This window comes from Delphinapterus leucas, unplaced genomic scaffold (assembly GCF_059928025.1).
Source record: "Delphinapterus leucas isolate spDelLeu-1000000601 "Yukka" unplaced genomic scaffold, BTC_Dleu_Yukka2 spDelLeu_asBTCV2_sq40, whole genome shotgun sequence".
Classification (NCBI taxonomy): domain Eukaryota; kingdom Metazoa; phylum Chordata; class Mammalia; order Artiodactyla; family Monodontidae; genus Delphinapterus; species Delphinapterus leucas.
Window position 1 is genome coordinate 1,268,302 of NW_028322249.1, and position 27,819 is coordinate 1,296,120.

A 27,819-nucleotide genomic window follows, 5' to 3' on the forward strand; every position below is an offset into this window, starting at 1 on the left:
TTAAATTCAAAAATGTAGAAAAACTTTCTTTTACTATTTTTCATTTTACCTTTGGGTGCACTGATCAGCTACTTTTTCTTCTGCACCCAGGCAAAAGGGATTCTGAAGAAAACACTTTAGAATTTTGATTTCATATATAAGATAGTGGGAGCCTCTGCCTGCTTGATTTACATTTGTGCTCACCTTCCACTTTATGTGGGAGGGGGCATACGAGTAAAGGAAATTTTTATATGATTTAAAGCTATTTAATTCCTGATATTATATTTAGCCATGATAGAGTGTTATGATTTGCCTACAACATCCATCCTTCCTTTTCTTGTACCTTACCTTGTTCAGAGAGGACTTGTGCCTGTTCTGCTTTGAATTTCTCAACCAGTTCAGCTGCTAAAATCACAGGTGAAGCTTAGTTTCTGCTGATTTAATCCACCCAATCGAGATAGAGTTTCTCATTTTATTCAGCAAATATTTACTATGCCTTAAAAAAAGATTTTAAAAAAATGCATGGTCTTATTTGCTAATGCTGCTGGGAATTAATTAATTAAGTTTTAGGTTCACAGTAAAATTGAGCACAAGGTACAGAGATTTCCCACACATTCCTCTGGTGGGAATGTAATAAATTGGTACAGCCACTGTGGAAAACAGTACGGAGGTCCCTCAAAAGCTAAAACTAGAATTACCATATGATCCAGCAATCCCACTCCTGGGCATATATCCAGACAAAACTATAATTCAAAAAGATACATGCACCCCAATGTTCGCAGCATCATAGAGGCGTTATTTACGATAGCCAAGACGTGGAAACAACCTGAGTGTCCATCAACAGATCAATGGATAAAGAAGATTTTTTATATACATATTATATATATATTATATATATATATAATATATATATAATTAAAACTTATATATTTGCATACATATATATATAAATACTACTCAGCCATAAAAAAGAATGAAATTAATTTTGCCATTTGCAGCAACATGGATGGACTTGGAGGGCATTATTCTAAGAGAAACAAGTCAGACAGAGAAAGACAAATACTGTATGATATCGCTTATATGTGGAATCTAAGAAATAAAACAAACTTGTGAATATAACAAAAGAAGCAGACTCACAGATATAGAGAACAAACTAGTAATTGCCAGTGGGGGAGGGGGGAAAGGCAATTTAAGAGTTGGAATTGGGAAGTGGGAAGTACATACTATTTGGTGTAAAGTAGGCTCCAGGATGTATTATACAACGGGGAATATAGCCAATATTTTGTAATAAATGGAAAGTAGTCTTTAAAATTGTATAGAAATATTTTCTTTTTTAAAAGAGATACTTCTTAGCTGATAGAAGCTTTAGAAGTCTACAGAGGCAGATAATTTTTAAATTGCAGCATATAACTTCTGGAGCCTGGCTGACGTTCTCATAGGAAGCCGCATGAAAATTACTTTCAAAGGCATTCATCACCTTAGCTTACAGGAGTCTGTTCCTTCAGTGTGTATTAGTCCATGGTGCATCCTTACTTTGACTTATCTGTGAGGTTCACTTCTCGCCCCCAGGAACAAAGCCTGCAGAGGGGCAACTTGTTTGGCTTGGGAGCCTGCCCAGTATGAAAAGTTTGCAGGCAAAATCAGAAAGAACAGCTGCAGGAGGAGAGATGAGGGTTGCCGACAGCTAATGAATGATTCAGAAAGCAATTTGCATGAGAGCCTTCTGCTTAGCAGGAGGCAGCATGTGCTGGGCAATGGTTTACCATCCACTGCCAAGCTGGTTTCTACACCCTGAGTCCTCATTCCATCAAAACACGTGTCCTGAGGGAACGCCCAGCCACCAGCTTCCACTTACCTGAGTTAGCATGACCTGCCATCTAGAATTTCAGAGAGCTTTTCATTTATTAACTCACATGAATCTACTTTATCCTGAGGCTCTGGATACTAGTCCCATGCAAACTGACTTAATAACAAACATTTAAGTGCAAATCCAAGGTCATCTAGATAATATTCTTTGACAGCTTATTGCATGTGAGGCACTGCACTGTGCCCTTTTTATACCATATCGGACTTCATAACAGACCTCTGAAGTGGGTGGTTAAGTTTCCTGCCAAGGGATCCATACACAAGAAACGATAATCAGAAAAGACCAAAGTATTATTTATTACTAGTGAGCTAGCCGCTGTTACTTCATTTTGGAATTCTAATTGAGGCTTTCCTTCTCTCTTTCTCTTGCCCCCAAATCACAGATGACTAGGTCATGGGACAAGCTTAAGCTAACATGCCTTATTCTGTGAATCATAAGCTGAGCTACTGGGACAGAACCATGTGACACGTTTGTCACTTTCAAATGTAATAATTCTACCCATTGCTCCATAGATGTTCTGGTTACTGACCAATAACATTAACAGTTCCTCTTCCAAGAAGAGGATGGAGGGGAAAGGCACTGGATCTCCTATGCCTCCCAAACATGTGAAGGCCAAAGCATGGTGGGAGGAGAAGCATATCTCTTTGTAATATGTTTTATTCCCTGTTTTATAGATGTGCATATGGAAGATTAGAAAGGCTGAGTAACTTGTCCATGTCATGTAGCCCATGCTTTTAACTTTTTTATTATACCACTTATCCTTCTCACCTATCAATTTGCCTTTTATACTGATGTCCTGAGAAACAGACCACTGTATGGTATAGAAATGAACAACCATAAATAAGCTGGAAATGCATTTCTATTTACATTAACTAAGATAGTCACTTGTTTCTTTTAAGCGAGGTCCTCCACCTTTTTAGGGACCTGAGTAAACTAACGATGTGCTTCCATTGATTAAACAAGAATTCTCCAATATTCCATAGAAGAATCATACATTTCTTTAAGCCCTGTGTATGCTTCTAGGGTTTAGATTCTAAATCAAATAGGTTTCTGTTTTTCATTTAAAACAACGAACACAGGATTTCACTTGTAAATGTATTAACTTTTTTTTTCTGTCTAGCAACAAGCAGTGACTATTGTTGGGTTGGTGGACATAGTAGAGATGGCCATTCAGAAAATCACAAATTTTAGGAACTCTAGCATTCATGTAGCTCAGAACTGTAAGAAGAGACCAGAGGAAGATCAACATGCTTTAAAGTATATTACAAATCAATATTGAAATAGAGCTTAACATATAATTCATCTGGAAAGAAGCTCAGAACATGATTGCCAGTTATTTAATATTCTGGTCAAAGACAATGGAAGCACTATTAAAGTATGGCATTTTGACTGCCACTGGAAAGGTCAGGTTTCAAACAGCAGTGCACTAGTTGTGCTCAAAATGCCTAAAGAATGATGAATAATTAAGTGAAGAGGAAATGGGAGCACCTGCATTCTAATCTTGTTTTGGCCACTGATGGGAATCATGTGGACTTTAAGCCCATCACACAGTCATGTACCACCTTGGTTTTCTCCCCTGTAAAATGAGGGAGTGACTATAGTTCTTTAATAATCCTTGATGATCTTTAGCGCTATGATTCTAGAAGCATCTTGATTTAATACAGTTTGAGGATTTATGTCTAAACTCTAGCAAGCAGAAAAATGTTCTTTTATTTCTAAAATGGACTTGACATTGCATTAACAGAGCAAATGAAATCTTTTGAAGATTGTTCAAAGAATCACCAACTTAAAATTCATCTCCATTGTTGGTTTTTATTGTCTGTTTAACTCTTACTAGATCTATAATAGTTTTATTTATTTTCCTTTGCACCTGGACTGGCAGCCTGTGTGGTTGGAGAAACACATCACCACTTATTTTAGATACTTTGTTATCAGAGCCAACTCTGTAATCTTTGCTCTGCCCGTGAATTATTTATTTAATTTGATGTGTTTTTTCCTGGATTCATAGAATTTCCTTTTGTCATGATTCTTCTTTCCATTTATGGGACTGTAAATACAGCTGACTAAACCTCTCTAGTGGCCGAATACATATCAGGTCTTTTGTGTGAAGGATGCTAGCTAATCTTCCCGTTCATAGGCTGACTACATTTTTATTCATTTGCTTTTTTTCTACTCACCCCTGACAGTAGTATCTGTGGAATAAATAAAATAATGATACCTACTACTTATTTAACTCAGATCAGAAAACTTGACCTTTTCCTAATTTTTTACATTTGCTAGCTTTGTGGCAATATGCACCCCTATTTTTCTCTGAATCTCAGTTCACCCTCTACATGGGAATAATTATGCCTACCATACAACGTGGTGATCATAAAAGAAATTCTACCCATCTCCTACCATATTGGGGAAAAAAATTTGGATTGACTTTGACCAGACTTGGAGGCACATGTTTGCAGTGGCCTGTTTGAAAATCCTGACTACATGGGGTACAGTGGGATACTCTGAAGGCACCTTACAGAGGTAGATAATATCTCTCCCAGGGCATCAACGCTAAAAGTGAGAAGCATTTTGAGTTCTCATCAAGAAAGAAATGTTCTATGATGTTAATGGTTCTTAACTTTTGGTGATTCATTGAAATCTCCTGGGGAGCTTTTGATAATCTTAAAGCCCAGCCCGTAATTTATACCAATTAAATATGAATTTCTGGGGGTTGGACTGAGGCATTGGTATATTTTAAGGTTTGCAGAATGTAATGGTTAATTTTAAGTATCAACTCTCAACTATATCCTGAGATACACAGGTATTTTGCTAAACATTATTTCTGGGTGGGTCTGTGAGGGTGTTCCCAGATGAGATTAGCATTTGAATTGGTAGATGGAGTAAAGCAGATTTCCCTCTCCAGTGTAGGTGGACCTCATCCAATCTCTTGAGGGCGCCAAAAGAATAAAAAGTCAGAGGAAAGGAGAATTTGCTCTCTCTGCCTGAGTGTTTGATCTGATCCCCTGCCCTCTGACTGTGGCTTACGTCAGTTCTGAAAACTACACCCCTGGATTTCCTAGTTTCCAGCTTATATTTAATATACAATATATTTAATATGTTTAATATCAATTACATATGTTAAAGCAATTACATATATTACATTATATTTATTATATATCTCCTATTGGTTCTGTTTCTCTGGAGTACCCTGACTAATATGGTGCTTCCAATACACTGTAAATATTGAGAACTACTATATATGTTAAAATACTACGGCTAAGGTATTACAAAAGTGGATGCCCTGACAGTGCAGTTCTGCTTCTTAAATGGGCAACTCAATGAGGATAAGTAGCAATGTAAATTATTTTTTTCATTTTAAATGGTGGCCAGTCATATATATATAAACACTTTGGGAGGCTATAAGACACTAATTAAAAGAACTTATAGGATATAAGCAGTAAAACCACATCGACTCGCCACTCAGTAGAAGGAATTCTAGGCCCAAGATACAGAAACCTCCATACCTGAATCATTGGAAAAGATGTAGAAAAGACTCTAAAACGATTGAAATGTTCAGAGATCCCTTTTGGAGGTCATGATATCAGGACTCACTGTCCCCTGAGTCTTGTTTTGTAATACAGAGAGGGACCCACAGTTACATAGTAAATTGACACCTGAGACTTGTTTTTTTTTCAGCTAGAAGTGGAAAGGAGAAATATCTTTCACTGAAGCAGAGAGTAGAGGTATAAGTGGGGAAGACAAAGTAAAGAAAGGGAAAAGAAAAGAATCCATTTAGAGAAGACTTGCTCTTGGGGCAAGCCCTGGACATATAGTCATTTATATATCCTATTTCAGGATACATTGCATGCTTTACTGTAAGTAAGCATTTAATGATTTGTCTTCCACATACTTTGCTTCATTAAAGAGATTCACTTCTGCTGGCATTTTGTTTCATGGGATCCCAGGCCCTTAGCATAGTCCCTTAGTAAAGTATTTGTGGAATGAATCAGTCAATATGTCCTCAAACTCAGTACCCTTCTCAAATCAGTTACCTGCTTTATACCATAACTGAGATTATATTATCATAGTGTTAGGACTCAAAGGGAAATACCTCGATTTTAGAAGTTGACGTCATCTGTTTTATCACCTCATCCAATGTAAGAATTCATGCTATAAAAGTACTGGTAATCTGGCCTCTGTTTGAGCACTCCTCGTATCTTGAATGCTCTACTTGGTGAGTTAAGTCATCCAGCATACGAACAGCTATAATTTCTACAAAGTACTTCCTTATAGTTGCCTTCCTGAAGCATGTCACCCATTGGTCTTAGCTTGACCTGATGGAACTACAGAGAAAAATATTTGAGTTTCAAATACCCATGTTTGCACTTCACATCTTTGTAGTCCATTATCACACAACTGAAGTCTACTTTTCTTCAGGAAAACATCTAATGTTTTTTCCTAAAAATCCTGTGAAAGTATGTCTAGGCCCTTCCCCATCTTGTTTATTGATGTTTGTACTTGCTTTTGTTTTCTAAAATACTCCCAAAAAGGCAATGCTCAGAACTGGATCTAGTGCTTCTGACATGGTCCTTTTGAGACAGAATGAGACAACATATGCAAAAAAGGAAATCTATATTTCTATTAAGTATAATTATCTAATTCTTATAAAATCTGCATGTGTTTGTTTCAAAAATAAAAATACAGAATAGTATAAATATACAATATTTTATATAATAGAATATAGATATAGAGTAGTATGGAAAAAAACCCCTGAAGTCATTCAAAATAACCCATTACCCAAAGAAAAGTACTTTCAGATCCATTCATGTCTGCTTTTTATCTCCCTATATTGTGTGTATGTTCATTTGTGTGAACATCACACAAACATACTAATATATACACATAGTTTAACCTAAATAAAAACATAATGTTTTAAACCCGTTTTAAAATTTAATGTAAGCATTGGACATTATTACATAGTTATAAATTTAATTCTGCATCAAAGTTTGCAAACTCTTGGCTGACTAGTTAAATTCAGCCCGTAGACATTTTATTTCCCACCCCCCAGTCCCACCCCCGGGCCTGCACAACATCTGAAAAGCCTAGGCGTGTTGCAGCTTCTCCTGAAAAGTGGACAGTCTGGTGATACTTGGTGTGCAGCCTTACCTGGATGTGGGGGAAGTTGAAGCGCAGGTACATCTGATGCCCTGGGAGGTGTTCTCCAACGAGAGCTTCATCGTCAGCGTTTCCTATTTGATGCAAACAGCCTGCAAGAACAGCCCCTCCTGGGTGAATTTGTGTTGCCGGAACATGATCATTTTAATAGCTGTAGCTCTAGGCAGTGGTTGTACCACCATTCATTTCATAAATCCCCTTTCGGTAGACCTTAATGTTGGTTCCTTGTTTCTCCTATTATAAATAGTGTTGCAGCAAATATCTTTTTCACCCAGTTGCTTGATAGTCTTATGATGAGCTCCCAGACTAGATGTGGAATTGTGTGGCCAAAGTAGACTTCGAGGTCTCAGAACTTGTTTTAGTCTTTTAAACATCATGAGAACCACAAAAACAGCCTTTAATTTTCACTTGCACTCTGTTAAGCAAACACGTGACCACTCTATATGTAAAAACAATTTTAAAAAATAGAGTTGTTCAAAAATACATAGTAATTAAATTAATATTTTATGGTAGAAAAATTATAAAATACAGAAAAATGTAAAGGAAAAATATAAATACACTTGCAGAACTCTGATATAAATATTATCTTTTCCATTTTTGCATTTTCCCACTTATATATGCATATATATTTATATAAAAATATATTTACATGTATTTTATACATACATTATTTAATAAGGATAAGATATACTGTTTATATAATTTTTATTTTCACCTTTTCACCTGATGTTATCATGACAATTTCCCACATGATCTAATATTCCTCATTTAGAAAATTTAAAAATTATTTAATATTTCAACATATGATATCACTTATTTAAACAATGCCCTATTGTTGGAAACAAATTATTTCCAAGTTTTTCTTTTTTACAAATAATATTCCAATTAATGCCATGGTACCTAGATTTCTGTGAAATCCTTAGAATAAATTTCTACATGTGTACTCACTAGGTCAAATATCCAACTCGTGCAATTTTTTAAAAATCTATATTCAGACCTTTACATTCACAACTATATTAAGTATATTGATTTCATTTGTTTTGCTCTTTTGTTTTCACCCTGTTGATAGACAGATAGAGAGAGGGAGGCATTTCTTTTAATTTAATACGTCTCTCATTGATCTTGTTGCCTCATGTGTCTGCCTCTTCTAAATATTTTTGCACAGTTTTGGCGTTAACTGGGTGTTTTGCCAAAAAGTCAGTTCAGTGTTCCTCAGATAGTTGTTCAATACTGCCCGCCTCTTCAGGTGCTGAAAAAGGAAATTCTAATGATTTGTTAACACTTGTTAATATAGATAAGATTAAGGCCCCAATTTTCTTACGAAAGCTTACTACTTGGGGCTGGTTTCACAGAAATTTCATAACATTATATGCAGTCAAGTTGCACTGATATTCCATATGAGGAAACAAAATCTGTGAAAGGATTTAAATATGAAAATAATTATGTAAATGATAAGTTTATTTATTATTAAGTATAATTAGTAGTTGTCAAGCAGATCCTTTTCTCCCAAAGAGCCACGAATCTTTCAAAATGAATGCTTGCAATTAATAATATTTAGATAGGGGAAGAATGAGTTTTTCTCAGCTTTTCCATCATAGCCTAGATACTGCCAGGCAAACAACTTGATAGAATCAGTGGAAGCTTAAACAGGTGATAATCTCCTCTTGCTCTGCAATTTATCACTAAATGGCTTTTCTGTGGACTGCAATCATTGAAAGGTAATTGTAGCCTTCTGCTATATTTACCATTAGAAAATTTCTTTTTACGTGGAGCGTGCTGTTCTAATAAGCAGTGGGTTTTTCACAAACTTGTTTATCATTCACAATGATTAGGTTCCCCCTTATTTGAACTGGTGCATAAAATGCCACTTATGGGTTTTTTTATTTTTTAATTTAATTTTATTATTTTATACAGCAGGTTCTCATTAGTTATCCATTTTATACATATTAGTGTATATACGTCAATCCGAATCTCCCAATTCATCCCACCACCACCCTCCCCTCGCCACTTTCCCCCCTTGGTGTCCATACATTTGTTCTCTACATCTGTGTTCTCTACGTCATGTTTTTAAATGATTTTTTCTCTCTGCCTTTCCTGTTAGTGTAACCGGAGGTGGGGTCTAGCTGCTCGCCGCTCAAAAGCAAGTAAAGAGGCAAGGTTGGTGGAAAGGAAAGTTTACTTTGTTTTGGGTGCCGGCGACCAGGGGGTGTGGGAGGGAGGACGCCTGTCCGAAGGCCAACTCCCCGCACCCACCCAATGAGGGGGCAAGAGCTTTTATAGACGGAGGGAGGGGGGCTACACGCAGAAACAGCACAGTCAGCTCTGACCGTCATCTTGAAATTGGTCATCGGTGGTCTGACCAGTGTCATCTTGATTGTTTTAAGTACAGTTAGTCTTCAGTCCCAGGGTCGGTTTGTTCTCATTTCTTTGAGGCCAGTTCTCAGAATTGTGAATTGTGGCAGCTTATGTCATGCCTACAGTCTGGTCATCATGTACTTAACTTCTTCACCTAGTGGGGTTTCACACAGCTCACAGGATATGGCTCAGAATATTATCTATAGCCATTGAGGAGGAACTAAAGGTCCTTAACTTTGCTTACTGATAAATTATTATTGTTTTGTCCTGTTTGACTGCTTTTATTTTTTGCTTCTGCATTTTCTCACTTCTCTGATTAAACTTAATTTTGGGCTAAAGTTTTTCCACAGACAAAAAGCAGGCAGAGGACATGGTTAGGGGAAAGGATCATAGGGTCCTGCTCTGTCTCATTAGGAGTCTCATTTAGGTGCATAGTTAATGTCTGCATCGCTTGGCCTCTGCTAGAAGAGGAGTGAGGTGCACAGGACGCCCACGGCCTGCTCAGAAAGCCTACAAACATTGGAAAGGGATGGCGGTATCTGCCACACTGTCAACCTGTTCTACTCGGTGTGCTACCGTTGTTATAGCACATGCTGAGCTGTCAATAAAAATCAGCCAAAGCATTCTGTGTAGCGTAGGGAGGTGTGGGAAAAGGGGTCATTCCAGTTGCATAAAGATGATGCATCTGGTTGGCAAGAGGACCCATATTCATGTTTAATCATGTATGGAGCCTCTGTCCTCCTTCCTGGTCCCCGTTACTCATCTGTTCAGGTCTCCCTGCCTCCCTGACCGCCTCCCCCATCTTCCCAGCTGCTCATCTCTGTACTTGATTCAGAGTATCTATGAGAGTCGGCCCTGAGCTGCAGGGCCTGATCTCTGCAAAAATGGATTGGTCTGTCGTGAGCCGCACAAAACAAAACGAAAATCAGGAAAAGAGTGAAAGCATCTGTGAGCTGAAGTGGACTAATTATACCTCGGTACCCTGTTTATAAAGATATATAGCAGACTTCCTGCCATATTATCACCCAGTAAGTGTACTTTTTTTTTTTTCCTTTTAGTGAAGAGAGAATGCTTTTATGTCAATCTATTCATGCTTAAGACTCACAGTACCTATTGTCTATAACTGTGAGATACAACTCGGGAAGGATATAGATGGAGTATTTGGCTTCAATAAAGTGGGTGGAGCAGGAAATGGGCCCTACACCTGGCCCTGTTTACAACGAGTGACTTGTTAAAATGAGCATCTATACCAGGAAAAATTAATCAGCATATGTAACCATAAGGAAGGTGGAAAGTGCTGATCACATACATTGCTCAGGTGCTGTCAGAGAGATTCCGGGGCTGATGGAGGCTATACAAGCCCTAGCATCAGATGGGAACAACTCTCTCCCCCACAAGCTAGCCCGCTTTCCCCCTTCCTAAAGGCAGGCCCTTACAAGTGTGGTGTCTGGGGTGGTCCTCTAATTTTCCCTAATCTGTGTGTGGCTGTGGAATGAGACAGAGCTAACGTGCAAAGAAAGGGTAGTGAAAATGACATGAGCTCTGGAGTGAGACAGAACTGCAAGTCCCATCCCTATCATTGATTTAGTTACGTAAATTGAACAAGTTCCTTAAATTCTCTGAACTGCAGTTGCCTTGTCTGTGAGGTAGAAATCAGGTCAGTCTTTACTGGGTTATTATATGCATTATAAATAATATATATAAAAGGCCTAGCAGGGCACTGACATAAAACAGACACTCAAAGTGGTATCTATTACTATAACTCAGGAAAACTACTCTGCCCAACATAGGCAGTTCTAAAGTGCAACAACATATAATAAAATCTTATTCAGAAGAACTTATAAGTAGGCAGTGGATTGGGTAGCTATATCTTATGGCTAGGTCTCAGTGCATCAATTCATATCCAAGGAGATTCTCAACATGTAGTAGATGCAACGTATTTCCAATTAATATCATCATAAGAACTAAACCTCTGTATTTCTTTGGTTTCTAAGAAATTTTCAACCTTAATAATATGTTAGAGTACTTCTGGGTTTAGCTCTTACTAAATTATAAATGCTATCATTTTATACCTAAGATGCATGGTTCACTCAGTGCAGATGGGGGAAAACTGAATGTTTTAGACTGGCTAACTCTGGCTTGCTGAAGTTCTGGTACACGGACTACTTGTGGTGAAGTCAGTAAAGCTGATGAGGTTTCATTTCTAAATGTAGTAGGACTAGGTCAAGATGCTAGTTTCCAACTGCATATATCCTTTCTGATGATGATCTTTTTTTTTTTTTTTTTTTTTGCTTGAGTGTAAAGATATTCTTTTCTCTGTATTTTTGAGAAAATATTAGCTTGGCTGTCCCAAGCTAACATGACGTTATGTTAGCTAAAAACGATGACGTTATGAAAGAGTGACTTCAGTGACTCAGTGCTTCCCACTTGGTAATTTCTCTCACCCTCAGGAGTAGCCTCAAATGCTAGCTCCCATCAATTACTGGATGCCCCATATTTTCCCAGCATCATTATAATCACTCCTATCAATTCAGCACCTGTAATGAGCCAGGCTGCTTATCCATGTACAACCTTCACTGCTTTATATATATTAGCTCAGTTTGCTACCTCTTGTCCCCCTCAAGCCAATATCAAATGTTTATTAATTAGGTAAAAATGGTATTAACCGCTTACATCAGGAAGGGCAAAAGGGTATCATCTTGAGTGCCCATTTTGAATGAGTGGTAATGGTTGGCAGAAACACTGAATTAAGAAAAAAATTTAAGCTCTGTCCAGCCTTAGGGGGGAAGAATGCCGTGATTGATTCTGCCTTGGTTAAAAGAAAAAAGAATAGAAATAGGTTGAGTGACTTGCAGGACGGAAAGGATGGGGATTCTCGGGCTCAATTTCGTTGCTGTTTATAAGCTTCTTAGAGACACAGGTAATGTTTCAACTTTCCATCATGTTGCCACAGTGTTCATTTCCAAATCATTTATTTCTTCACCCCTCCATTTATTCCTGCTGAGTTCTCCTGGACTCAGAAACTTCACACACTCTGTTCCCTTATGTTGAGCCTCACATACTTCCAAGTGGTTTCCAAGTGGCTTCCAAGTGGCCTCCAAGGTGGCCTTGTCCTGTTTATCCCGAGAAATTCCCCCAGGTTAACATGTGTCGCAACGTCTTTCTCTTTTATACTATAGAACTTATATGAATTTGTAATTATTTGTTAGAATGTTTTCTTGTTAATTTACTGTTTCCCTCACTGAACTCTAAATTCCATGAGCCCAAGAACCGCATCTCTCTTTTTGACAAGCCACCTTATTTATACCCAGCACACACATCTGGGAAAGAGTAGACATTTAATAAATATTTGTTGAAACAGCAAATCCACGAAACTCTGGAGATTCAAACTTAATAAAACATGGATCCTGGCTTCACAGAACTCGTAGTGAAGCAGAAAGTTGATTAAGTAAATGATTATGATGCAATGTGATAAAAGAAACATAGACGTAAGGAAATATCACTGCCTGCCTGGATCAGGGGGCAGGTGTTGGGGACGCATTCTAAAAGTGATGTCAAGATTGAAGAGTAAGGAGTAAAAATGGACCTTTTAAGAAAAATCAAGTGCTGCAACTTGTGCGATTTGAATTTGATATGTTCCACCATTAAATTTTTTTTTTAAATCAAGCAGGGTGTATTAACATGCATCTGTAGTATTGCCCTAAAAGCATTTTAAAAGAAATATGGATGTCTTACCTACAGAGGCACACAATTAGGCTTTTCCCTCAAGGTATTCTTAGTGTTAACCCTTTATATTGCTTTTTACTTGATGTACCCACCAATTGTTCTGATCCAGTGGCCTTGATGAAATTTTTGGTCATTTGCAAAAGTGTCAGTGGGGATTATGTGAGCACGAGTCTTTCAGAATTTTAAGTAGAAAATGGCTCAGGCATCTCCTACAGTTAGGGTACATGTGGTTACAGTAGATTAATTTAGAGAAGTGAAATTGGGTTTGTCTCTTTAGGTTTAAATATATGACTTGGGGATAATAAAGGAAAATCATTACTAGCACAACAAGGGATATTTAAAATAAAAGATGGTTTTAGGTACACCACTAACTTTCTTACAGCGTCAGTGATAAATTGTTAGGTATTATATTGATGGTAGCAGGCGGTAACATGTCCCTTTGTAGTTGAAGCTTTTTTTAAAGCTTATTTTTATTTTTTTTTAACATCTTTATTGGAGTATAATTGCTTTACAATGGTGTGTTAGTTTCTGCTTTATAACAAAGTGAATCAGCTATACACATACATATATCCCCATATCTCCTCCCTCTTGTGTCTTCCTCCCTCCCACCCTCCCTATCCCACCCCTCTAAGTGGTCACAAAGCACCGAGCTGATCTCCCTGTGCTATGCAGCTGCTTCCCACTAGCTATCTATTTTACATTTGGTAGTGTATATAGGTCCATGCCACTCTCTCACTACGTCCCAGCTTACCCTTCCCCCTCCCCGTGTCCTCAAGTCCATTCTCTATATCTGCGTCTTTATTCCTGTCCTGCCCCTAGGTTCTTCAGAGCCTTTTTTTTTTTTTTTTTAGATTCCATATATATGTGTTAGCATACAGTATTTGTTTTTCTCTTTCTGACTTACTTCACTCTGTATGACAGACTCTAGGTCCATCCACCTCACTACAAATAACGCAATTTCATTTCTTTTTATGGCTGAGTAATATTCCATTGCATATATGTGCCACATCTTTATCCATTCATCCGTCGCTGGACACTTAGGTTGCTAGTTGAAGCTTTTTTTTACAAATAAGCTGGAGGGGGTTTTTTTTGGCTCGATTATATATTCTTTTATAAGGCAGAGAGGAAGAAAGGGAGGGATAGACTAAGAAAGTATGGAGCAAAACATTTCCTTAAATCACATTTAAAATAAGGTAGAGTGTAGTAAAATACAGGAAGGTAGACTGAAAGGCAACAGTAAATTTTTTTTAAAGAACTTTTATAATTATATTACATCACTTGACAGAGCTGTAGTGCTTTGTGTAGGCCTTTAAAACTTCCCCCAAACATGTTCATTCACCTTGATTCAGTCATGTGCATAGAAGAAGTTCCTTGTTGGGTTGGTAAAGCAGAATCATATCCAGGCTCTAGCTAGATCCAAACACTATTGCAGCTCTGTACAAACCTGTGTGGTATGTACAGATAGAAACAATAATATGTAAACCTGTTCACCTTTGGTACATTGATCATTTCCTAAACTTATTTCACCTGTACCCACCACCCCTCCCCATACACACACACAAAGCACTGATACCCCTGTAAGATATATTAAATGTGTTGATTTGGATAACTAGAATTTGATGGACAGAATTCCTCCAGCAAGAGGGAGTTTTAGGTAGAATGGAAGAGAAACTCATGGAAACGCTTGAATGGTCCTTTCCTTGATTCCACAAAATGAGTAAGACTGATCGAGTCCCTTTAATATGCAGCATCCATATTGCATTTGTTCTTACATTTTATGCTGTAATTAAATACAGAGTAAAAGTTATTGAGTGAATATTAAGTTTTTTGGGTAGCTGAGTTGATAATTGTATTTTATTTTTGTGCATTGGAAATTTATGTACATTTATATTGTGGGAATATGGCAATGCTCCAAGAAAAATGAGAAATTCACTGGTAATTTCCCACCCAAAGAGAGCCATTGTTAACGTTTTAATATTATATACTCTTTGTGTCAGTTTGTTTTTTAGTCAAAAATGGCATCTTATTGCTTGAATTTGCATTTCACTGATTATGTGATAAAAACTCCTTTTTAGGGCTTCCCTGGTGGCGCAGTGGTTGAGAGTCTGCCTGCCGATGCAGGGGACGCGGATTCGTGCCCCTGTCCGAGAAGATCCCACAGGCCGCGGAGTGGCTGGGCCCGTGAGCCATGGCCGCTGAGCCTGCGCGTCCAGAGCCTGTGCGCCGCAACGGGAGAGGCCACAACAGTGAGAGGCCCGTGTAGCGCCAAAAAAAACAAAAAACAAAAAAAAAACTCCGTTTAAATTTAATTTTTCTTGAGGTAACATTGGTTACCGCCTCTCAGCTCGAAATTCACTCTTTTGTTACTTGCTCTGTGAAAAGTGCTATGGGTCCTTTAAATAGTTTTTCTTTGGCCACCTCGTGTGATGTTAGGCTTTCCTAATTGATGGCACCTGAGGAAGGTGTTGCTTCGTGATGCCCCGGTGCTTGCTGGGAAGGCTCTTGGTGGCGTCTTCAGCACCCACTCACTCTTGCAGCTCCGAGGGCGTCCTCAGCCCTGCTCCCGGGGCTCACAACTTCTCCGGTAGTCGGCTTCAGCAGTGCGTAGAGAGAGCAGTGGACGACAGCTTCCATCAGCATCTTCTATCAAGCAGTTCTGGAGTAGCGCCTCAGGTGAGAAATCTCCCCGTGCATAGTTTTACTGGAACCCTAGAATGTGGATTTCCAGCAACTTACAGAGGGCATATTTCCAGAAAGTTCCACCATGAGACACCACAGCAGCTTCTTTACCATCCAGTGAGCCACAGTCATGCTCTTTTCAACCGGGTCTGGACCTCAGTCCTGTGGGCAGGGAGGAGGAGGTCTTCTTTTCAACTGGAGGGTTAGCGGCTCTCCTTATTTCTGCTAACTGTGTGTTTTGGCGTTCTCTTTACTTGTCGCTGGCCATTCCTTCCTTACTCTAATCCTCTTTCATAATTAATAGTTTTTTCATTACACTTTCCATGCTCAAATTACTGTTTGTTTTTCTTCTGGTTGGACCCAGAATAATAACTAAATAATCTAATATTAGTGTGTTATTGTTTTATTTTAAAACCCGTTTTTCACATTTTTTTGTTTCTACATCATCATTTTAATGGTTTCATAGTAGTCCATGTAGTAGTAAATACTTCATGCCTATTGTTATACAGTTCATAATATATGTTTTCATTTTCACAATTGTAGACAATGCTTTAGTGAACATGTTGGTACACATCCTTTGCTCCTATCCATAATGATTTTCATTAATTCTCAGTCATTTGGACATTTTAGTCAGAGGCAAATGATGAACACACCACGTAATGTGCTTTATATATTTCCAAGGGAATACTGAACATATTATTTAGTGCCATAGCAAAACATCAGAAAAAAGTGAGGAAATCATGATTTTTATTGTCTTCTGCCAAACTCTCATAGCAAGAATCTGAAAATTTTCTGGTGAAACACAACTGAAACTAGATTTGAGATTGAGCCATTAAATCCCAGTTATCACCAATCACTTCTGGCTGCTTCTGATTCAACACTTTCTTTGTGTTTACGATTGGGGAATCCACCTCATGAAAAGAATGGCAAATGGGAAAGAAGTAAATGATTCAGAATATCTTGGTCGTTCCTGGGAGAGAGTGCTCTGACAAAGCAAACGGTTTACCTGAATGTCTTAAGCAAACTGAGCTTGGCTGATTTCCTGTGCTTACAGAAAAGAACCGCCGTAGCTTCAGCTGGAAACCCTAAGCCAGTGGCTCAGTGGTTGTTGTTTTGACGTGCCTGCATCACAGGTATAAACAATCTGCGATGTTGAGCTAAACATACCTAAACTGCTGAGGATCTTTCAGGTTAATTTAAACCAACAGGGAATGATCCTGACTGGCGACAATAGAAGATTCTCTCCCAGCAGGAAGTGCATGGGGGCATCCCTTCTAGATCAGACATGCTTCAGAGACTGCTTCTGGAAGCGGTCGTCTTAATTGAATGTTTGTGTCTGAATGTTTGTTGCTCACAGATGTTTCTCACCAATACTGTTGAGCCTTTTGGTGGTTTCTAAAAGAGGCTATGTTAATCTCAGAACAAGGAGATACAACATATATGACGTGTAATCACACTATAATGATAAAAATAGACACATGCCATCATTGTTGTCATGGGCATTATCAACAACAACACAATCACTGTAACTTATTGGGCACCTGTTATTTAGACAACATGTCTCTTGTCCATGGATTAGTGTAGTTAATCCTCACAAAGCTCTTAAGAAGTAAGTACCAATAATATCCCCATTTTACAGATGAAGACACTGAGGAAGAGAAAAGTTAAGAATTTGCCTATGATCAGTTATCCATCTGTTCAGCCAGTGCACAAATTACACTGCCCAACTCCAAGACCAGGTGAGTACCATGGCCTGAGCACCATGCTTTACTGCTTCCCACATATTTAGGAGCTAAAAGAAATCAAGTAGTGGGCCTTAAAGAAAATCTTCCTCTACCTTCGTTCAACTCTTTTCGCTTTCATTGTGGTGGAGTCTGTGAGAGACTTAATGTATCATGTAGAATTATCAAGTTAAATGACTGCATTTTTCCCTTAATTGACCATTTTGAATTGAATTGCTTGGATTTATCAGATTTTTTGTAATGCAGTGTGGTCTACAATAGCTATTACCAGCCTCTTTCCCACCATCACTACACCTGAAAAATAAAATTCAGACATATGACATTCTATCATGTGCTTATCCAGAATTAATGCACAAAGCTGCATAAGTAAAAATCTGTGGTTTATGCACAGTTTCTTCCAGGCCAGCTGCTGTGTCTCCCAGTCACCCTAGGGTCTGCAGTTAAGGACCTGCAAGTCTAGAGAAACTGAGAGAGACGTGTTGGCTTGGCCAGTACATCTTGAGCACCTATAAAGTGCAAGGAGCTGGATCACTGTGGTGGACTTGTCGGGGATTTAAAAATAATAAGACAGCCTAGGAGACAGGCTTTGACACCACTGACAAAAATACACTTCAATTACCAGGCAGTGAGAAAAGGAGGGACGTGGGTAGAGGAACATGTCAGCAGGGTGTGCTGCGTGTGGCCCATCTTCAAGTCTCAGTTGAATCCTACTGTTCAAATGTGGGCCACTTGTGGGAAATTCTGTACCATGAGGGTTTTGCTTAATGTTTACAAAGTCTTACAAAAAGATGAATAGGAGACATAGCAGGTGGCAAATCAGAAAGCTGTGTCTTGTAAACAGGGGGAGGTCAATCCAACCTCCAAATCCCAAAATATATCAATATCCCATAATAGAGAATCACTATCAGGGAACTTGCTGTTGGTTTATTAGTGGCAGCATGGCATAAAATCAGGATAATTCAGCGTTTAAAATCCCTACTTTGTTTGAATTTATAACTAGTATAAATACTTCTAAGATTATATACATTTAAATTTTTTCTGCAACAAGTTAGGATCACAAATTCACATGATGCTCAAAAGAACACTCAGAAATATTTAATGAAAACCTTCATTCTAGTGATGAGGAAACTCTAGCTCAAATAAGAAGCAAAAAACCACACTCAAGCAAACAAATCTGTAAAAGAGTTGTAATCAGAAATATCCAGTTGTCCCACCTCCTAATTTTGTGATCCATCTGCTTCACCATCAGTCAAAAAATCTGATTCTTCGAATAAAGAACTTTGGCTTGGCTTTATAGAGTAAGATTAAAAACAGAGAAAAAACCAAACACTTAGGCAAAGGAACAAACAGCCAAAATTAAGTAAATCTGGGATTTTTTTTAAACCAGCGTTGTCTGCATTGTTATTTTGGGCTCAGAGCGATAGCTTGATGCCAAATTTAAATGGAAAGCATTATCTACTCCATATTTATAAATCTTTAGATTCTGCATGTGTCATGAAAAATGTAAGTAAATTTTATAATAGTAAGGTGTGTGGGATTAATTTGTATTCTGTGTTGAAAAGCTCCACGGTAGGCAATTAATTCATGAAACACCAGCGATTGCTGCCTTAAGGGCTACATTGCTAGATAAAATTACAGACCTCAAATCTTATTATTACACTGGTATCTATTTTTTGTGTGGTCTAGGGAATATATCATCTTAAATTGAATATTTACCTAATCAGTAGGCTAAGGATATCTTCTGGGTTCTGCCCCCTTCGACTCTAGAACACATTGTCTAGTTGTGAATATTAATATGCTGCTTATATAGTTAGGTACTACTGCTTACTGTTTTCACTTCATGGCACACTTATTAAATGATACTTGTATGCTATACTAGAATAAACTAGAGGGGATCTAAATGGAGCTTGGTAAAAATTGTATAGCCTTTATATTAAACAATGATAAAGTAAAACAACTAATATAAATAATTTAAAATAACAAGCCATAATAAAGTATAAAGTATTGGGAAAGATATCAAATACTTAATTTACATAATTTTCAAGTAGTGCTTTTCAGGATTTTTACTGAGAAACTTGTAGTTGCTTCCCCAAACATAAGTGTTTTTGGGTTTTTTTGTTTGTTTTGTTTTGTTTACCAGGTCTTATTCTTGAAGTTGTGACTGTAATTCTAATCAATGTTTTAATAACATCTCTCTCTTTTTGATCGTCACATTAGACAAGAAAATTTTAATCATTTTTACGATCTAAAATTTTCAAGCCAGTGTTTTTCAAAGAATCTAGTTTCTTCTTTCTTTGGCACACAAAAACTCATTGCAGTATCATCTGATGATGTGTATGAGACTGATTTCGTTCCAAGTTGGTGGTTGCTTTTATAAGGTATGTCCCAATAATGATGGTAGAAGGCACAGACTGTGGTAGAGCCTTCACATCCACTAGGCGGTCATATCATCTTTACATGAAGACAGAGATGGGCGGGTAACCACCTAAACCCACGCTGACAAGGTCTCCTGGGACTCCCGCCCCTGACCTGCTGTATCTTTGCTCTGGATCATTAGTTCTTGTAGCAATCCTAGCAATCTCTTGTTCACCATGAGCACTGGCATACTCGCCGCTGGCTGTTGCACAAGTTGATGCCCGCTGGTTGAATGGCGAGAGAACTTTGATGGACCCATGGGTGTGGCGTTTCTCACTGTGTCTGCCATCCGAGACCACTTTTGACCTTTTGTCTGACTCTGTCTCTCTCTCGGGTAACCTTCCTGGGAGACCCTAGAGAGGCTATTTGTGGCTGAATGTGAATAGTTCCAGGGTTCTGGGTAACCCAGGCTGTACCAGGCAGCCCCAAGGGTTGAGGGGATCATTATCTCATGTCCCACTTACAAACGTTAGATTCCGAACTGTATACCTAAGCAGACTGCTTGGTACCCTCTGATTCAGGTACGCGACTTAAAACAGCCTTGAAGAGCTTTGAAAGTAATATAAAAAATGGCAAACTTCTCTATTTTACCCTTTCTTTACCTAGACTAAACCTGCAGCCTCACAGGAGCTGAGAACATATTTATTCTTTATCTTTTACTTAAGACACTCAGCAGGAAGGTAACACACTTTGAATGAAAAAGGACAATTCAAGTTAGGTTGGTGCTTTGCCTAAGCCAGAAAGGTTTAGGGAGAGAAACTGAGGATGAAGAACAAAAGAGACAAGCTTTTTTCTTTTCTTTTTTTTAACCTCTCATGGTTTGACTTAATTCTATTATTTGAATGATTTTGAATTGATTTGGACACACCCATTTAAATATAAGTTCAAAAATGCATTCTAAAGTCAAATGGAAAGTAATTTGTGTGGTCTTGTTATGAAAATAATTGTTTTATTTTCTGTATACTCCAGTCTCTCCACTCATTTATTCATCCTTGTATTCATTTATTTACACATCATTCATATATTCACAAAATATTTGTTACTGTGGATACTGTACCTAGTATTGATCTAGGTGCTGAGCTGGAAAGGTGAAAACGTCATTATCATTACCTTGGAGGGTCTCCCAGTCTTGAGCGGAGTCATAGAGGTTAACACATAATTATTGTACAGTTGGACAAGTATCATTATAGTCTTATGAACAGAATATCAGGAGAAAAATATTTTATTTAGTCTTATTATGTATTTGAGTATTCACCTGCCTAAGATGGAAATCAATCTAATAGAGTTTGTGCTTTTAAGGACATAATCCAACATGATATTTTTTATTTGCTGAGATCTTTTCTCCATGAAGTGAATTAGGAGCCCAGGCTTCTTCTATGTCCTGACTCTATTTCCTAGGGCCTCAAAGCCTTTGGAATGTAGTTGGAAGACAGAGGAGAAAAGGGTGTAGAGGCTCTGCTCTTAATCACTCCATCCCAGAAGTGACATTCGTTACCTTTGCGCACATTCCATTGACAGGGTATACATGCAGGAGGTGCTGGGTCCTGCAGCCCTGGCAAGTTAACATCTAGCAATAGTTTTACACAGAGGAAGGCTAGGAGCTCTTTGCTGAATTGCTCACATTCTCTGGACAAAAGTAAGGAAGCCTGTGGCTGTTTATCCCCTTCTCAAATCTATGCTTCATTTTTTTCCATCCCTCTAACTCTAATCATGGGCAGCAATATTTCTTCAATATTTTATCCACTCACACTGTCCAGGGAGGTTTCTTCGGCACAACAAGCAAGGCACACTGGGTTTATTTTTATAGCACATTTCCCACAGTCGTATCAGATAAAATGCATTACATCTCACCAGGTGACTGCTGAATAATCTCACAACTGTGGCTTCCATGTGAGAGGCAGAGATGATTAGCTTCCAAGGTGTTTGTGGGCCAGAATTGCTCTGCTTCCCTTAACTAGGTAGGTTAGTACCTGTTGGAGTTCTTTGAGCTTTGTATACTGTTCCCTTGATTCACAGGAAGAAATCATAGACTTAATAGTCTGGTTGTGAGGATTAAATGAGATATTTTATATAAATTGCTGAGCATGGCTTTAGGCACATATAGAAAGCAATCCGTAATTGAGGCTCTTGTCATTGCTAATTAAGGATAGGATATTAAGCGAAAATGGAAGTGTCCTTTTTGTGGAGGAGGATGATATACTGAAACATTTAAACGTGTTATTTGCTGTAACTAATTTCTAATGAGATTTCAATGTGTGCTTGCTGTCTGATTCCCCAAGAGAATGGATTTTCTCCCTCACTTTATCACATAGATATTGCCTGAATAAGGTCCTAATACCTGTAACTGAATTCACTTTTAGGATTGCACTATCCTTTAAGAGGCAGCAAAATATATTAATCAAGAGTGTTAGTTCTAAACTCAGATTTCAAGTTCTAGCTGGGTTACTTATCAGCTGTGTGACCTTGATCAACCTGTTTCTGAATCTGAATGTTAGCCAGTGATAATCCTTTCTAGGGACATTATGCTGGGAATGAGATGATTTATATAAAACACTTAGCAGAGAAGATGGCATAGAGCAAGTACCTAATACATGTTACTTTAATCATGATGATTACACAGAATATTGGGATTGGGGTCAGATGACCTGAGTTTATATCTGTGTTCTGTTGCTTTTTTTTTTTTTTTTGCGGTACGCGGGCCTCTCACCGTTGTGGCCTCTCCCGCCGCGGAGCACAGGCTCAGCGGCCATGGCCCACGGGCCCAGCTGCTCCGCGGCACCCTCCCGAACCGGGACACGAACCCGTGTCCCCTGCATCGGCAGGCGGACTCTCAACCACTGCGCCACCAGGGAAGCCCTGTGTTCTGTTGCTTTTAATCTTACTGAGCCTCGGTCTCCTCATCCATAAAATTGGGCTAATAATCTTCTCTTCACACGGTTGTTATGGTGATTTTAACGTATGTGAAAGTTCATAGAATCTTGCCTAGAACCTGTAAAATATTAAATACGTGTTAAAATTATTCTCTTTTATTTGCGGTATCTGTGGCCCTAGGCAAGTTGATCTGCCTCTCATATTGGTTATGCCCCCTACTTGGCCTGTTATAGTTAACATCAAAAAAAACCACAGGGTTTCCCTGGTGGCACAGTGGTTGAGAGTCTGCCTGCCGATGCAGGGGACACGGGTTCGTGCCCCGGTCCGGGAAGATCCCACATGCCGTGGGGCGGCTGGGCCCGTGAGCCTATGGCCGCTGAGCCTGTGCGTCCGGAGCCTGTGCTCCGCAACGGGAGAGGCCACGACAGTGAGAGGCCCGCGTACCGCAAAAAAAAAAAAAAAAAAAAAAAACCAAGAAAACAAACCCTTAAGCAACTCTAAAAACAGTACTATATCTAACATTATTATTTAAAAAGAGGATGGCATTCTGTTCCTGAAGGATTTGGCCATTGGAATTGTGGAGGAAGACCATCTTGGGATTTGTGTGGTGACATTTCTTAAATGCATGGTATAGCATGGGTTGCTTTCATCACACAGTAGGGAAATACTAATATCTATAATTTTATAATCCCTAACCCAGATTAACTTTAAAGCCATTAGTAAAGACGAATTCCATTTTGATATTTAGTACCCTGCTAGAGTATCTCTCACTACAGAAGTTTAAAACAAGCATAAAAATAAATCCAGAAACAGATAAAACTAGCCTGTGCTGTGGAACACCATATTCCCAGGCAGTCCAATCTGAGGTCCACAGTCAAAAAAGATTTTAATCTATGAACTATGTCTACAGTGGGTGTTGATGGGAGACAATGAGAAATTGACGCCTTTTTACCCTCCCTCTGTCCTGAGGTGGTTTCTATTTCAGGTTCGATCATTACACCATTATAGAGAAGCCCTGCTATGCTAATATTTTTCTTAGACTTTGAACAAACTCAGACACCATAAGATTTTTTTTTTTTAACAAGGAGGGAAACCTGAGAGCTTTCTGTGGTATCTCTCTTGTACTCCTCCTGTTCTCCTATGTGGATGCCCTTCTCTATCTTATATCACTTCCCCAGTTCAAGAATCCATCAAGAGTAGCCTCAAAGCCCATCTCTTCTTTGCAAAGTTACTTGTTCCATATTGCTTACATAGATCTCTCTTCTTCCAACCCCCTTGAAACACTGTTCTTATCTTTCAGTTGAGTGTTGAATCACAGAATTTCTATCATATTATTTAAGTATTATTTAAGTAGTGCAGGGAGAGGCTAATCCTTGAAATCAGGAAATAATTATATCTTAAATTATAATTTACAGCTCTGTGGCAGTGAACACGGTGGCTAAATAAATAAAAATTTAATTAAAATGGTATGCAATGAGGGCCTTAGAAAAATGCCGTTAAGAATAACATCGTTTGCATAAAACTGAATATCTAAGAACAGTTAGATAACTATTTAACTTTCCATTTATATGTATAGATAAAGCACAAGGATTTGCCCATTAGGATTTTATTTTCCATGGTAGGTCATTTCAGATGCCTTAAGTGACCCTACAGGCATCTTTTTAAGATTACCTTTGGACCCTGGTTTTTCATCTTGGGACTGCCACCATGTACAATCCTAAAATGTTCCATAAAGGCTCAATCTCGCTTTTATTTCATGAGCCGTTTCCATTTAGTTAAAATTAAACTCTCAGCTACAGGAATATCTCCCAGGACTCAAAGCTTTTCCTTCTCAGTTAAAGCGTCTAACCTGCTAGCTTCCTGAGGGCAGTGAGCTCAGAGTGAAGCTGAATGACAGTGAAACCCCAAAGTGACGTGACATCGCTTCATTCCAGAATGGGTGTTCCCTGACGGCTGCCTCTAACATATGTACAAAATCTCCCTCTCGATTTGCACTTCCAACACCATTCCTAAAATGTAAGCATTGTTCTTTGGTGTCTCATAGGTAGCATAAATTAAATGGGATAGTTTTTATATTGTGTTGCACCTCCACGTAGATTTTTCTTTACTGGTTTCTACATGTGTCTCAAGTTAAAGCATTGTTTCCTAACTATCTCACTCCCTCTCCTGTTTACCCTCCTGTCCCTCACTTGCATATGAGAGCACAGTAAGCAGACACCTTTCCTAGTATCCACCATTGATCCATCCCCTATTGCCCTGTCCTCGTAGGACCTGATTTGATAGGAAAACGTGTTCATTCTCAGATATTTACCAGCATGAGTGAGACTACCAATGCTTCATCCTTTCATTCACTGTGTTAGGTTTGTAAGAGACACATGGAACAAAAGGGGCGTAATCTCTTTTGGCGCCCAGCTGGAAATCCACAGGGAGAGAAGGAGCAAACAGGTATGCTGCTAATTATCAAACAGGTTGTTATGAATGGACATAGAACAGGGAATGAGAGCTCACCTGGTTGGAAGCAGGTGATCAGGGGTTTGACTTTTTAATAACTTTATTGAGGTACAATTTACACACAATACATTGTTCATATTTAAAGTATACTAAATACTGTGAGTTTTAATATATGCGTAGACCCACAAACCCATCATCCCAATCAAAATACCAAATATGTTATAATTCCCAGTGTTTTCTTGTGCAGCTTTGCAATTCTTTCTTCTCTCTATGCTTTAACCACTATATATTAGTTTACATTTTCTAGAATTTTATAAAAATGGCATTATGCTTTTTTTTTTCTTGGTCTGGGTTATTTTACTCAGCATAATGATTTTGAGATTCATTCATGTCGTTGAACATATCAATAGCTTACTCCATTTATTCACTTATTTATGGCTGAATAGTATTCCATTACAAGAATATACCACAATTTAACTTTGCACTCCCTGATGGGCATTTGGGTTGTTTCCAGTCTTGTCTTTTATAACTAAATCTGTTAGGAATATTTGTCTACAAGTCTTTGTGTGGATGATATACTTTCATTTCCTCTTGGTAAAAATTTAGAAATGGCCTTGCTGGGACATACTATCAGGACTTTTGACTGATGGAACAGCATAAGAGGTTGGAATACACACAGTAATGAATCTTTGAAGGAGGAGAGTTGGGGCACCTTTTGGTCCCTTCCCAGGGGATAAGTATATACTTCAAAGGTACCTCAAATTTGCCAAGTTTTGAGTCTCAGTTCTCGACCTTCTTTTTCAAGTGTGGTCCCTTGTCAGTATTCCTTTGTTCAGTAAATTGTACCACCATCTGTGAAGTTGGGCAACACAAAGTCAGCCTTGACACCTACCTCTCTTTCACTCCCTTTATTCTATTGGTCTTCAAGTCCTGCCGTTTCTCCCTCGTGAAAATCCCTACCATTTGTACCGCCCACGCTCTAGTGTGGGTCACTGCAGTCTCCCCCCCGGACCACTGGGCAGCATGCTCACCGTCCCCCATCCCTTGACTTGTACTCCATCCATTATCTGTGGTTAACATAAAATGACCTTTGAAACATGATATACTCAGCATAAGCCTGAGTATATCACTTCACAGATTAAACCTTTAAACAGCCCTTCATAATCCTTGGAAAAAAGCCCAAAATCTTTACCATGGTTTACACAGTCTGCATATCCGTGTCCCTGCTTAATGTACGTACTCAGCGTTACAACTCAGTATTATCGTCCGGTTCCATTTTATGTTTCGCCTACAGTGAGCTTTATTCAGGTCATCAACTTTTCCAAGTTCTTTATTACCTCTGGACCTTTACACTTCCAATGTCCCTGCCTTTCTCTTCATTTATTTGTCTGTCTCTTACTTAACCAAGTTAAATATCATTTCCCCTAGAAAACTCAGGTCTAGGTAAAATAACTTAAGCCTGATCCTCTGTACCAATCTTTAAGATATTACAATGGCGAAGATTCTGGTCAGCCTCCCTAATTAAAAGTAGGGCCTAGCTTATCACTTTTGCATTCCTAATACCTAGTACAGCAGCACATCTTGAACATATTAAGTGCTCTAATGCATTTGATCATGAAATAAAAGGCTATGACAGTGATCTAGACTTTATATAACAGATGCCTGACAAATATTTGAAAAGTTGAGATGAATTCAAGAAATGTTTCTCAGTAACCGTGGATGTCACCAATTCAATACACTAATATCCATGACTTTGCTTATGACAGAGGCCCTCTGGCTCTCATTCAAAATTAATTTTATGCTTCGTCTCCACTAAATTCAGGTATCAAGTTTGTTATACCAGAATATATTAGAAACAGAAAATCCAGTGGTTGAAGAGAAAATTAATGCAGTTGTGTATAGGCACAGACAGTGCAGCAAAGAGTGAAGATACTGAAAAACACGGAACTGTAATTCAAAACCTCAGTAGTCTAGGGTCATTTTGTCGAGGGTCATATGATCTGATGCCATCATTTGATTGGAGTGGAGGCAGATTTTGATGTTACTAATTAAGGTGCTGATCTGATGAGGCTACTGATAACCATAGGTACCCTTGATTGTGTTCTGTGTGACAGAAATGGAGCTAAGCTCTCTTTGCATTATCTCATTAAATTCTCATAATGACCCTATAAAATTGGTATTGACTTTATAGAAGAGAAAAGGAAAGTTGAGAGAAGTTAAATATCTTGGCCTTGGCTACCTAGCTTTCAGATATGACTCTAGCCTGCTTAGTCTAAGTAGTCAAGAAAGGATTAAATTATGTTCTTTTACCGTATTTAAAGAAACAACAAATTGTAAAAGAAGTTCATTGAAAACAGATTTTTTTCTTTAAATTTTGGATTCTCCAGGGGGATGTTTGAGTTATCTAAAATAATAAGGTAGGAACATTTATTTCCCAATCATGCCAAATAAATGAAGTTTTCCTGTAAATGCTTTCCCATGATTACATTACACTTCATGATTATCTGTAAAATTACGAAAAGACTGTAGCGAACAGTGCTTCCTGAAAAGTGGCAATAGCATGATGCTAATACTAGACAA

At 38.4% G+C, this 27,819-nt stretch overlaps 1 protein-coding gene across 23 annotated transcripts in view; it reads left to right on the plus strand.

Annotated features, from left to right (window-relative positions):
* LOC149743948 (uncharacterized) overlaps positions 1 to 27,819 on the plus strand; it is a 174,651-nt gene that overhangs the window by 58,404 nt on the left and 88,428 nt on the right. For 15 of the 23 annotated variants that reach the window (XR_016391631.1, XR_016391630.1, XM_089905956.1 and 12 more), the window contains 2 exons: positions 15,157 to 15,754; positions 17,400 to 17,499. The exons of the other annotated variants lie outside the window; for them this stretch is intronic. Coding sequence is in view for 12 of the 15 variants with exons in the window: in XM_089905954.1 (XP_089762080.1) it covers positions 15,557 to 15,754; positions 17,400 to 17,499 (298 nt within the window). In the remaining 3 variants the exon portion in view is untranslated. The remainder of the gene's footprint in view (positions 1 to 15,156; positions 15,755 to 17,399; positions 17,500 to 27,819) is intronic. 23 annotated transcript variants of the gene reach the window in all.